Consider the following 12,403-nt stretch of genomic DNA (forward strand, 5'->3'; position numbering starts at 1 on the left):
ATCCTCCAGTCCCTGGGACATCCCACATTCCCTTTAAGCTGCCATGTCCCCTCCATAGGTGAAGCACAGAAGTTACAGAATCATAGAATATTAAGGGGTTGGAAGGGACCTTAAAGATCACCGAGCCCCAGTCCACCCTGCCATGGGCAGAGACACTCCCACTAGACCGGGCTGCCCAGGGCCCCATCCAACCTGGCCTTGAGCGCTTCCCAAGGATGTGGCATCTACAACCTCCCTAACAACCTGCTGCAGTGTCTCACCACCCTCACAGTAAAGAATTTCTTCCTCCTATCTAATGTCTAACATCTGTATCTATGTCTCCTCAGTGAAGCACCCAATAACCCCCTGAAACGCCCGTGTCCCCTCGCTGCCACGCTGTATCCCCGGGGCCCCGCGGAGGCCCGGAACGCAATCGCCGGGGCCGCGGTTTCCCGGCGGGCCGGGGTGCCGCCCGCCGCGGTTGCCATGGTGCGGCCCCGGGCGCGGCCGCCATGGACGAGGAGGACACGGTGGGGCGTGGGGTTCGCTGCGCCGGGGCAGTCGCCGGAGCGCGGGCGGCGCTTCCCCGCCGGGCGGGGGCGGCTGCGGGCGGCGGGGGGAGAGGGGGAGGCGCCGGCGGGGAGGGGGAGGCGCCGGCGGGCGCTGCATGCCCCGGCCTGGTCCTGCCCTGCCCTCCCACACCGGGGCCCGGAGGCGGCGGGCGAGGCCGTGCTCGGCCCCTCGGCGTTGGCCGGTGCTCGGTCTAGGCCGGGGATGTGCCGCCGGCCGCCCCCCAGCCGGGCCCGGCGGAGCTGCCCGTCCTCAGCACGCACGTGGGCGTTTCTGGAAAGCACTTTGTTTTAATTTGTCGGTTTCCCTCTTCTCTTTCCCACTCCAGTTTCTCCGGGAAGCACCGGCTCGTGCGGGCTTTCTCCCACCGCTTGTGTTTTTTTGCAGTTCTAGACATTTATTTTTCTTTTCGCCTCCCGCTCCAGTTTTTGTCTCCTCTTTCATTTCTGATGGGTGGCTTTTTTAAAAGCCACGCCACGTGCGTGTGAGGCGTGGATCACTCTTCCCCTTGTTCTAACGCTTGCCAGCTACAAATACGTGTTTGGAGTTTCCTATGGCTGATGGCAAATGCGATGATCACTTGTAACCAACCAGGGCTAACACAAAGGGTGTAAATACTCTCCTCTGTAAATAATCTCAGAAGCTGTGCAGCAGCCTAGTAATAATGCCATTTGTTTTACCTGAACAATTGTGAAAGTCTACTGTTCTTTCTTCCTTTCAGAGAGATTTTAATGAGCGCTGTGCCCAGTGTTCAGAAGTGAATTGGGGTCTCACTGATGGAGGCAGATTTTATTGTAGATCTTGCCACAGCGTTACTGAGGTAAAAAGATGAGTTACTGCCTTGGAAAAGGTTTCTTCTGATTGCTTCTTGACTTTATATTAAGAAAATGATAGACTTTTCTCCTTGGCACTGAGTGCAATATTTTTATGCTTCGTTTTTCATGCTTTACTTGACACTGTTTAAAACTAATGTTCCTTGAAATTACAAAATGTAGAATGAGCCATCTTAGCCTGCTGTGTTGCTGTAGCTGCTGTGTTAGTGTGCTCTCTAGATGCCTTAAAAGCATTGCCTGGGTCTTGCCGTGTTTTGTGCAGTCCCAGTGTAGGCAAACCCTGATGCACGTCACCTGTACGTCCATGATTGTAATTATCTATTTTTGAAATTTCTGAATGAAAAGTTCAGAATGTCCCATCTCCCTTTAGTTTAGGAAATTTGAGTAAGTTCCTCCATTATGTTTTATGGTGGGGCAATCTGTGCAAGTTAGGTCTGGCTCCTTTTCTTGCTAAGATATATTCCTGTTTTGCAGAGAACTAGAGAAGTTGTAAACACTGATTTTATTACTAATTCAAGAGTCCAAACAATCTCCAAAAGTTTAAGAAAGCAGGAAAAAAATGGTATGTATGAGTTTCTGTCTGTGTTTTGCAAGAGTGGCTGTTCAGCCAGGGTTCACCTAGGCTGTTATGTCTTTGATGGAGACCAAAAGTGAATAGCTAGGAAAGACTGCAGGAGTGGGAACAAAATGCACCTACCTGATGCCATCTCAACCTTAAGAGATCACATTTCGTGACCTCCTAAGCCACAGGTGATCTCTGTGAGCCCAGTGGTGGGGTTTTTTTGATTACATAGAGCTATGAGTTACTTACTGCTACTTTGATTTGTGGAAGCAAATATTCACTGAAGCTACTGGTGGCATGCATTCAGATGTGGTGATCCTTTGTTCCTTCCCTGTCATGGCTATCACAGAACCAGAGAAGTTGTTTGCAAGTGAGATGTGGTGGTGTTCCAGCTCTTAGTGTCAGTCTGGCTTGTGTTACAGGCACTTGGCCCTGCAAACGTGTCACAGACTGCACAGAAGAGGTTTCGTGCAGTTCCAATAGCTGAACCAATACTGCATCTTTCATCCAGAGTCACTTTTTTACTTTTAATTTCATGAATATTCAGAAATAGTGGTCGTTATGTATGAGGATCTATGCCATAAGGATGTAGTGGTAAAGCTGCTTCAAGAGCTGTGTGTGTATTCTGTGGTGGCTGGATGCATCTCTTACTGTTGTGGCCACTTTAGAAAGCAAAACTGCATTAAAATGCCAAATAAAGCAAGGGGTTATCTTTGTCTCTGATGTACTGATGTGCTTTTGCTCTGCTGCAGAGGCAGTGGATTGCTACATTCCTTTGAAAAAAACAATTGTGTGGAAGTGAAGGGAGGTGTGAGAAGGACCCCTCCAGTTTTCCTTATCTTGTATTGCTTCTAAAGTCTGGGCCGTGTACCATGCTTTTAATTTCTCCTGTTGGGAAGGTCATTAGCCAACGTCCAGGCTTCTTAAGAAAGAAATCCTATCTTCACACAGTCCCTTCTGTGAGTGCAGTCATGTTACACTGTATTCCATGAATTTATAGGAGTAAGCTGTGTCTGTTCACTGGTTAGCAGTTAAGGCCAGCATCATTAAAGCAGGGCAGAAGCTTTGGGCAGATAGCTTCTAAGATGGTGAGATGCAAGGTGTGTTTTGGAAAAAAATAGTGAAGAACAGGTGTGGAAGGAATGAAAAGGGAGTTGAGAAATGCAGAGAAACTTTATAAAGCCAAAAGCCTGTAGAAAAGGTTAGTAGTAACTTTAGAGAGGTAAGGGCGAAAAGTAAATGTAATGCAGCCTGAAGAAATAGTGAATAGTTTGGGGCAGGCCCACTCCCTGTGAAATGTATGTTGTGCTAGGATTTGCTAGGAGCTTGGGATAGTCTTTTATTTAAATGTGTATGGTTCTGTGTGAGAGAATGGTGAAGCACATGGTGGTATTGGTTGTTTTTTGCCTGACTCACCAATCTAATGTTCCAGCTTTCTGTGTCAGGGGTGGGAAAGAAATGTTCATATTTCATATTTTTAATGGCAGGTTCTCAGTTATTTTTAAACTAGTAATTTAACAATGCTCCACTCAATTGCAAATGCCACACTAGACATTATAACGAATTATATTATTCTTAGGAAATGCGTGAAGTTCTTGTTAAGTAACTTTTCTTCTTGTTTAAGGCTGTCAATAAATGGAAGTTAATAGAGTATTCTGTAGCTGGTTTATGTACTAGGATCTGAAATTATTAGAGATATGGAGATAAGTGTAGATAAGGTTAAAGAAACCCCAGACAGTACAAACAAACTTAGTCTCCCTTTTTTTCCCTTAGATGGAGGCTGTGAGTGGTATATTTGTGAAGGCTTTCAGCTGGTACTCAAGAAACAAGCAGAAGCTTTAGAAGCATTGGGAGTATGTCCACAAATGAAGGTATGTAGATGTCAGTGTGAGTTGTACACTCCCTGTGTGTGTGTTACAGAAGGGGGTATTTTAAAAGATTTTCAAAGTGAATCATGCAACTCCCTGTTTAGAAACGTTGAGCATATGAAATCAAAATTTGTTTATCTGGTAATTTTAAAACATATTTTATAAACCACAGTTAATAAAATTAGAGATGGAATATTATTCAGATTCCTGAGTTAGAAATTACACTCTGTTCTCTCAGCAATTAATGATCTTGTAAACACTGTACTAATTACCATCCATTTGTGTTTATCAGGATGAAATTCTATGCAATTTTTGGAGGTGTTACCTTCAGAAGAGCAAACAGGCATATTGCAAGAGACCAGCTGGGGAAACTGTCAAAGCATTGTCAGTAAGTGAAAGCTCAAATCCCACTAGATGTTTGGTATCTTTTTTAAAGCAAGGACAGAAATCTTCTTTGTTTAGGCTACCTTTCTCGCTGGTAATAATGTCACTTCAGTATTAAGGAAGTCACATAAACAGGCTTGCACATGTCCATTTTATTGGGTTTTGGGTTTTTTTACCTATTTCAAGAGATGAATATTTCTGTGAGTATTTGAAACTGCTTATTTGAAAATATTGCTTTGTCTTGACATAGATAATCAGTAAATAGAAATCACAGTGTAAAAATCAGCTACCATCCTTTTCCTGCCTGCTCTCTTGAAGTTACTCAAGCTTTGGTTCTATGTATTGCCAACTTTCTGGTCATTGTAGCAGATTAAAATGTAGTCAATAGACATTTTTTAATCTTGAGAAATCCTTTAAAAATACTACTTCTTTCTTTCTTTTTTACTTCTTGGTGATTCATAGAGTAGAAATGTGAACAGTTTGGGTTTTAACTTTTACTGTAAATTTTGCATCTGTCGTGCTGTATGTTGTTTGTTATGATCGAAACAGTAACTAAGAATAGCTAATACAAGCATTTATTCACAAAACCCAGGTATGTGAGAGCAGTACTGATGTGGACAGTGATCCAGAGAGACCCAGCCTTCTGCACTTGCTGTCTCTGTCTGAAAGTGAGGGGGACCTGCAGACTGACTGCAGCTTTGCCTCATCAGTGACCAAGGTCTCAGGTAGGAGCAGTGAACTGAACTATCTGAAAACCAGTTTTTCTGTAGTTTTTAAATAGAAATAAATATCAAGTGTTTTTGTGTACAGTGAATTGGAGGAGCTAGTTGGAAGGTATAAAGTTTTCAGTCTTGTTTGACACTGTACTACTTTATATTCTACCAGAAATAGAAGACTTCCTCCCCCAATCCCCACCCAAGGAGATGAAGGTTAAACAGGACCTGGAAATACAATGGGAAATGCAGGAGGAAGTTCTGATTTATAGCAAGTTTGCTCCATGCCTCCTGTTCAGAGTGGGAAAAAGTTGCTGTTACATCTGCAAAGCTATATGTTCACAAACACAGCAGCTTTGAAGAATAAGCACTTATTTAACCAATAGCAGAGCTGGCTGTCATGACTTTGAGGTTAAAAACATGAGTTTGTTCTTTAGGGCAGTGTATTTTTTTTCTATCCCATATATATATTTAGCTTTTTAATTTTTTTCTTTACATTACTTTGGTACTTCTGTATCTTTTGTCTCCACAGTCTTTTTACTGCTTTCCCAATGGCCTCTTCTATGAAAAATTGTATTTTAGCCTTCCATCAGTTTCTCTTTTCTGCTCACAACAGCAGCTGGAAAATAGTTTTTAATTAAATGTAGTAGAAAATTGGAGTGTTAGGTTCTGCTGGGCAAGTGTAATGCCAGACAATGCTGCAATGCCTGATACCGGAAATGCATTTCAAGGCACTTTTGAAAGCTTTTGCTTGTGTTTTAAACTTATGATCGTTTTCTTTCTTGCTTTATTCTTTGCTTGATTTTTCCTTCTTTATCTGTCTCAGCGTTTCTTACTCCCTTGTTGTGTACTATCCTCCTTATGTCATGTTTCTGTTGTTCTGTGATATTGCCTGTCTACCCTCAGAAGAATGCAATCTTGTTTTTTCAAACTTTTCTCTTTATTTTATAAGGTCCAGAAGTGGTAATAGAATGAGAAATTTGATCAGCAGCAATTTAGAAAAATAAATGCATGCTTAAAACTCCAGACAGAATTTGGGGGGGGGGGGGGGGAAGGTAAAAAATGGTGATGCAAATTTTTGTGAATATTATGCTGGAAGTTTTTATCCCTACATATTAAAATGACAACATTTTCAGGTAAAGAGTCACTGTATGTTCGTGCATGTAGGATCTTGGGTGTTATACAAATGTAATACAAAAAGGAAAGAATTGAGTGAAGTATTTCTAGTGAAAGTATTCCCTTGAATTTTCATCTCTTTTTTGATGTCTAGAGGAGCTCATTCTTCCTTGGTACTTGTGCCTTTCATAGGTCTATTCCTTAGAGTTTTAGAACAGCTAGGTTGTCCTAAGTAGGCCATAATTTATTGTCTTGGTTGGTTGTTTCAGAGGTTGAGTTCAGCCTCCAGTAGTCATCAATTTCACTAAAATCACTTGAAATTAGTTAAGAGTTCAGTGATAGTAAAAGCAAATTTTGGTGAAATCAGACAAATAGAAATAGTTTTGTCTATTGGAATTTAACATGCGTAATAGTGTCTTCTAGTCTATTGTAAACTCTTGTGAAGATTCATAATTTTTTTCTTCTGTGTTGTTTTTGCTGAGCTGTTATTGCTACAGGCTATAAACCTCAACACCCTTCTTTCTCTAAGAGGCTTGTCCAGACGGCAAATTTTTTTTTTTGTTATTTTTGTGTAGGGTTAATAGCAAATTCCAGTGAGTATAGCACTGAGATATTGCTAGAGAAGCCTATAAAACTCTTAAATTATTAGCTGCGTGTAACTCTGTGTTGTCATGCCTTGCATAAGCTGGAAGAAATAAAAGGAAATTGTGTCCCATCATTAAGGCCACAAATGTAATGAGGATTATTTTAAATTGAGTTAAATGTGAAATTAACAACGAAGCTTCAGTCACGAAGCTGCCTTCAAGCACAAGTATCCATGTGAAAGGTGAAGCAGTTGACTCTGGGGATTGAACCGATGTTCTTGCCTGTGTTCCCTGACGCACCTGTGCGTGATGGGATGCCCTGCTCTGCACAGGAGCTCGGGCCGGCGGGGTGAGCCTGTGCTGCTGTTGGAGGGCATTCTCTGTTGGTGGCAGTGAATTTCAGAGACCCTGTCTGTGCCGTGCCCGCAGCGCCGGCTCCGGGGCCGGTAGGTGGCATCGCAGCCCGGCCCTGGAAGCGCTGTGTGCAGTGTCCCCATCCTGCGGGCACTGTGCTGGACCTGTCCCGCTGACCCTGTCACCTCGCAGGTGTGGCTGTCGCCTGCCCGCGGAGCCTCCAGCCTCTCGGAAGGTTCAATTTGCAGCCGGCTGTTTGCCGTGGCCCTGCAGCTCCCAGCTGGGGAGCTGTGGATCCAGCTCTCGCCATTCCTGTCTAAACAGGTGAACAGTTTGTGGGGAAATGCAGTGAGAGAAGTCTCTGCAGAGTCAATGCTGACATTCGGTGCTGGTGCGCTTTAAATCCATTTTCCTTCATCCTGGCTGGGTCATGATGTAGGGAAGAGAGGCTTACAGGCTTTTTAGTTTCTTTTTTTGGTCCTCTTTCCTGAACTCTGAGGTTTCACTGCTGAAAATGTTCCAAATCCATAAATTACTCTACTAAATTAAATTTTCTCTTTGTTTTTAGTGATTCTTCTCAGTAAGGAAGTAGGAACATTTGGATGTGTATTTATTTGGGGTTTTTTTCCACCATCTTTACCATTTCCTACATTCTTATTCTGAAGTTGTTTCTTTGACGTTGAATTTATATACATTTTTTAAAAGAATACCTGTGTTTCCACAGTTAGAGATTATGAGCCAGATGGAATTAGGGCAGACTTTTAACATCAGTAAAATTTCTGCAAAGTAAATGACTTTTTCATTTAAGTCCTGATTGTGTTGAAGTTTAAAACTCTTTTAATCCCCAACTATGAGTCATTGATTTAAATATGTTAAATTTTCCCTTTTTTTCCTCACAGTTCCCTTATCTCTCAAATGGAAAACAGTATTTCCAGCTCATAAGTACTGTCAGTTATACGTATAGCAGCTAATGTCCTGGTCAAGTGAAATAGCACTATATGAAACAGGTTCTCATCACATATTGTGGTAGATGAATAAATTAGGGTTAAACTGTTTTGTAGAAAAGTACACAAACAAGCAAAAAACTCAAAGTAATTATTTCAAAATGTTACTAGGTGCTGAAAAAGGCTCCTTGTATGTTCCTTTATCTTGTTTTTTTGTACACCATGGTTCATGTGTCTATTATATAAATTGCTGTTTTCTTTTCTGTTTTTAACATAAACCCAAGAGAGCACCTCTGTGTACTCTGGATCAGTAGATGGCAGCTTGTATTTAATGAAGAACCAAAAGGAGAAACTGAGGATGACGATGCCAATGACCCTTTCATTTTGTTACATGGCATTACTCTGGTTGAGAGAACCAATTACATTGTCTGAGCTCTTAAGGTATGAATAGTCTCTAGTGAAGAATTGTTGCCTTTATAAATAATTTTTAAAAATTAGATCTGTACTATTGTCCTCTTACTAATTTGCTCAGTAATAGTGAGAAGTTCTCTTTATTGAGTTGTTTTGTCTTTCCTTTGTCATAACCATTTGTGCAGCTGCTGTTGGAGAGCATTCTCTGTTGATTGCAATGGATTTCAGAGACTTGTAAAGAAGAAGGTTTTGAAGTTAAAGAAGCTTTTTATTCTTCTCCTTCAAAATTTCTTAAGTTTTTCTGGATGTGTATATGGCCACACTTCAGTGATATTTGCTGTTGTCAGCGTGTCAGAATTAAATGAGTAAACATTCTCCAGGACTTACATCAGTGTCCTCATACAAACAACACCAGCAGTATACAGTGATCTGAAAAGGAACAAAGTAACTTCATGCAATGGAGTTGGGTACAGAAACTAATATAGGAAGTTCATTTGGTCTTTATATCTTTGTATCTATAATTATCAGAGTTCAGAATAATACCTGTTAGTATAGTAGAAATAAATTGTTCTAATAATAGGGTTTGATGCTAAAAGGAGACTGTCAGGCTACTGCTGACAATGCAGTTCCCTTCTCTCCACTACAACAAGGCCATGAACACTTTCCTTATTTACTTCAGGAATAAAAAATAATTCATCAGCTCTTCTTGTTGGCAATAAATGTTTTAAATCAGGCTCAAATAAGTTCAGGAATTCCTAGATTTTCCTTGGAAGACCTTTTGTGTTCTTTTACTTTTTTTAAACAACTGTTGAAATACTGAGTATTTCTAAACAGATGGTGAAAAAACATTCCTTGGCCAAAATTTGAAGAGTAGAAATACTCAAGTAAATACATTGGCAAATCAAATTGAAAACTCAGACAAAATAAAGGAAAAACTGATTAAAAATACAATGCTTTCATTTTTATTTTTCAACTATATACCCTTTGAGTTAAAAGGCAAGGCAATGGGTACATCATCCCCCACCTGTGGTGCTTATAACTGATGGAACTGCTGAAAGAGTGATGAATGCAAGGGGTTTTTCCCCCAGAGCCTGATGTTCCATCATGGCTGTTCTCCCCTGGGGTGCCAGCTTCCACCTGTACTTTTCTAGCTTTGTACAAGTTTTCCAAGAGGGGTGGGTAGTCAAGGATGCTTTTTTTGCAAGTACTTTCAGAAAGGTTTGTAATGTCTTGAAGTAGAGTTGTTACTACTAGATAATCAATTTCTATGCAAAACAATGTAACCCTTTGATTTTACTTTATGAGTGACTGTTGCTTTCATTGATCAGAATTGCACAAGCCATTGCATATTTGCATAACTGGATGTGCTATTGCGTAAAAGATGCTTGTAAAATTTTCAGTAAAATGCCATAATATTCAGAATTCAAACTAGCACTCTGCAATATAGAAGTATTTATTGAGTAGATTAAGAAGTAGAACTCAAAAGTAGTGCTCAATAACAAGATTTTTAATGGCTATGGTCTTCGTTAGGAAATTCTGTACGAGTCAGAACTACCATAACATAGTCTGTACTTTTGTGAATGATTAGCAAATAATAATGTAAAACCTGTCTGATAATGTTTGTATATGGCAAAAATCCAAATAGTAAATTAAAATTTCTGGGACAGAGCAACTGGTTCACACTACAGAATTATTAGCTACCCCATCCTGTTTGGAGAGAAAAATTATTGATTAAATATATATTCTTTAGTTATTGTATCTTGGAAACTGTCTCTGGAAGCACTGTTGGCTCATACCAGGCAAAGACATCCTCACATGTTCCTGTCTTAGTACAATGGTTTGGTTGGAAGAAAACCCAACCAAACAACAGCTGTGTCAAGAGGAAAGATAGATTGCTTTGTTTGCATATGAATGGGAAGTTATTGTATTTGGCACTTTAAAAGTTGGAGACTGCAGAAAAGATCCTGGAAAATTATTTGGAACCTGGAGACTATCCTTTGGACTAACATCCTTAAGAGATGAGCACACTTACTTGAAAGGGTATAGAGAAAACGTGAAAGCAGTAAAAAAGCTGAAAAAAGATGTAAAAAATCAAGTAGCAAATATAGCACAGAAAGGTATAATCTGAAACTAGTAATTGGAAATTTAAATAAGATTATTTGAATGAGAGGATATAATTTAATTAGATACAATTTATGTGTGTAAGACTGTGTAAATCATAATAGTTCAGTAACTTTAAATACAGTGAGCATACAAACTGGGTTAAGTACAGAAAGTGAGGTTTAAAAGAATGTTATTTGGATTGCTAAGTTTTACCATGATACGATAGTTATATAAGACTGTAATTACGTTATCATGCTTCCCTCCCTACCCTTAAGGTCTTTGCCTTTCAACAAGTTTGATGAAGGAGAAAGAATTTTAAATTGCATGAACTACCATAAAATACTTGTTTTCTAACTTCTGAATATTTAAGTTTAAGAAATCAGACAATGTTCACATTTTTGCATGCATTAAGATACACAGATCAAAATAACGACAGACTGAAGATGAAAACTATGCAGAGAAAGCCTTAAGTATTCAGCATTACCTTTTAAGTCTTTGTAGGCAAATAATTTTATTTAAACCAGCTGAATTAGAGTTCTGTTTAAAGTTCTGCCTTGTTTTTTCCTCAGTTTGATTTTCTCTGTACCCTGAAGTCAGCTGACTACCACTCCTCCCTTGTGATACATGCTTAGGCATTATGATTGGGCAATCTGCCAGCTTTTAAAGGATTTACAACACCAAAAATATACTCCTCTTTGCTACTTGACACACTTAGCAGAAAAACACTACAATTACCTCCTCTGACGGGAACATTTTGGTTTAAAAATAACACTTTTAACAGCGTTCGACTCAAGTCTATGCAACACATTAAATCCTTTTCCATTGTGAATAGTCTTACAATATTCCATATGATGTATATTATTCATCTAAATAATAAAATAGTTGGGTTTTGGAAAAACCTAATTTCAAGATGCTAGACTTTTGAGATTCTGAGAAATAATGCCGTTCAAATGAGGTTATACTTAACTTGTGTTGGCAAGACTAAACTTATAATCAGTTTGTGGCTTTAACAGAGGCATCACATCCTTGTAGCATGCTGAGGACCTAGGATTTTTTTCATACTTGGGCCTTATTAATGTATGCTGCTGCTGTAATTAAAAGAATATGGACTGTGTACTGTATCTGCCAGTCAAGTTTTCAAGCACGTCCATGATAGAACATAGTCTTACAGGGGTTTTGACCATCTGTCTGTTAAGTGAAAGGTTTGGAGGAACAGCAGACAGAAGAAACTGTTCTCAAGTGCTATTCCAAATCTGGACTTTTGGATTAAGTGTTAAAACTTGAACCATAAGCACATTGTATTCATAACAGGGTATTTGTGCTGTATTTTTAGAGTGTAAAAACAACTTTTAACCTGAGAGAAAAGAGCGTTCTTTTTTTCTGGAGACAATAATTTCAGGCTAGAAAAGATACTGTTTTTTAAACAGTTGTAGTGCTTTTACTTGGTACAGCCAAGTTAGCAAAAACTTCTTTTTTTTTTTTTTTAAGAAAAAGACGTCTTGGTGGACACTTCTTGTCTCTTGCAGTGTAAGGATGTGGTTCCAGCATCAGTTTAAGCTTCTCAAAGTTTTTGTTGCTGTGGTCTTGAGTAAACATTCCTGTTCTTTTCTCTTGCCATGGTACTAGCATTCATCCAGTTTATGGTTTATAAGTTGAAAGAAGTAGATCTATAGAAGATTAATTTTGTAAAAGAAAGTTTGACTGGACATTTTAGTGCAGGTTAATGTGCTTGCCTTTCTGCCTTGTGCTGGCAGTAATGTTCCTGCAGTCATTTGAGTCTGGAGGTCCATCTGGTTGGAGTGAAAGCCTGGAAGAGTCAAGTTTCCATCTGATCCTCTGAGAAGGCACACAAGTGCTTTTGTCAGCAGGGAGGAGTGTGCAGCAGGGGACTGAAGGGAGGGTGGGATTTCCCATTTCTGAGGCAGCAAGCTGTGAGGGTGGTTTGGCTGCATCACCACTACACCACACCCGAAACAAGGTCT

At 39.9% G+C, this 12,403-nt stretch overlaps 1 protein-coding gene across 4 annotated transcripts in view; it reads left to right on the forward strand.

The window, feature by feature from the left end:
• Positions 1 to 427: 427 nt before the first annotated feature.
• Positions 428 to 12,403, forward strand: part of TAF1B (TATA-box binding protein associated factor, RNA polymerase I subunit B) — a 45,859-nt gene continuing 33,883 nt past the window's right edge. Inside the window, exons 1-7 of one of the 4 annotated variants that reach the window (XM_069011576.1) lie at positions 428 to 509; positions 1,271 to 1,369; positions 1,857 to 1,944; positions 3,718 to 3,815; positions 4,105 to 4,200; positions 4,789 to 4,921; positions 8,192 to 8,348. In XM_069011576.1, the coding sequence (XP_068867677.1) occupies positions 492 to 509; positions 1,271 to 1,369; positions 1,857 to 1,944; positions 3,718 to 3,815; positions 4,105 to 4,200; positions 4,789 to 4,921; positions 8,192 to 8,348 (689 nt within the window). In that variant the 5' untranslated portion in view covers positions 428 to 491. Of the gene's footprint in view, positions 510 to 653; positions 1,370 to 1,856; positions 1,945 to 3,717; positions 3,816 to 4,104; positions 4,201 to 4,788; positions 4,922 to 8,191; positions 8,349 to 12,403 lie in introns of those variants that run through there. The other 3 variants (XM_069011579.1, XM_069011578.1, XM_069011577.1) reach the window with 3 other exon arrangements.

This window comes from Aphelocoma coerulescens, chromosome 3 (genome assembly GCF_041296385.1).
Source record: "Aphelocoma coerulescens isolate FSJ_1873_10779 chromosome 3, UR_Acoe_1.0, whole genome shotgun sequence".
NCBI classification, from domain to species: Eukaryota; Metazoa; Chordata; class Aves; order Passeriformes; family Corvidae; genus Aphelocoma; species Aphelocoma coerulescens.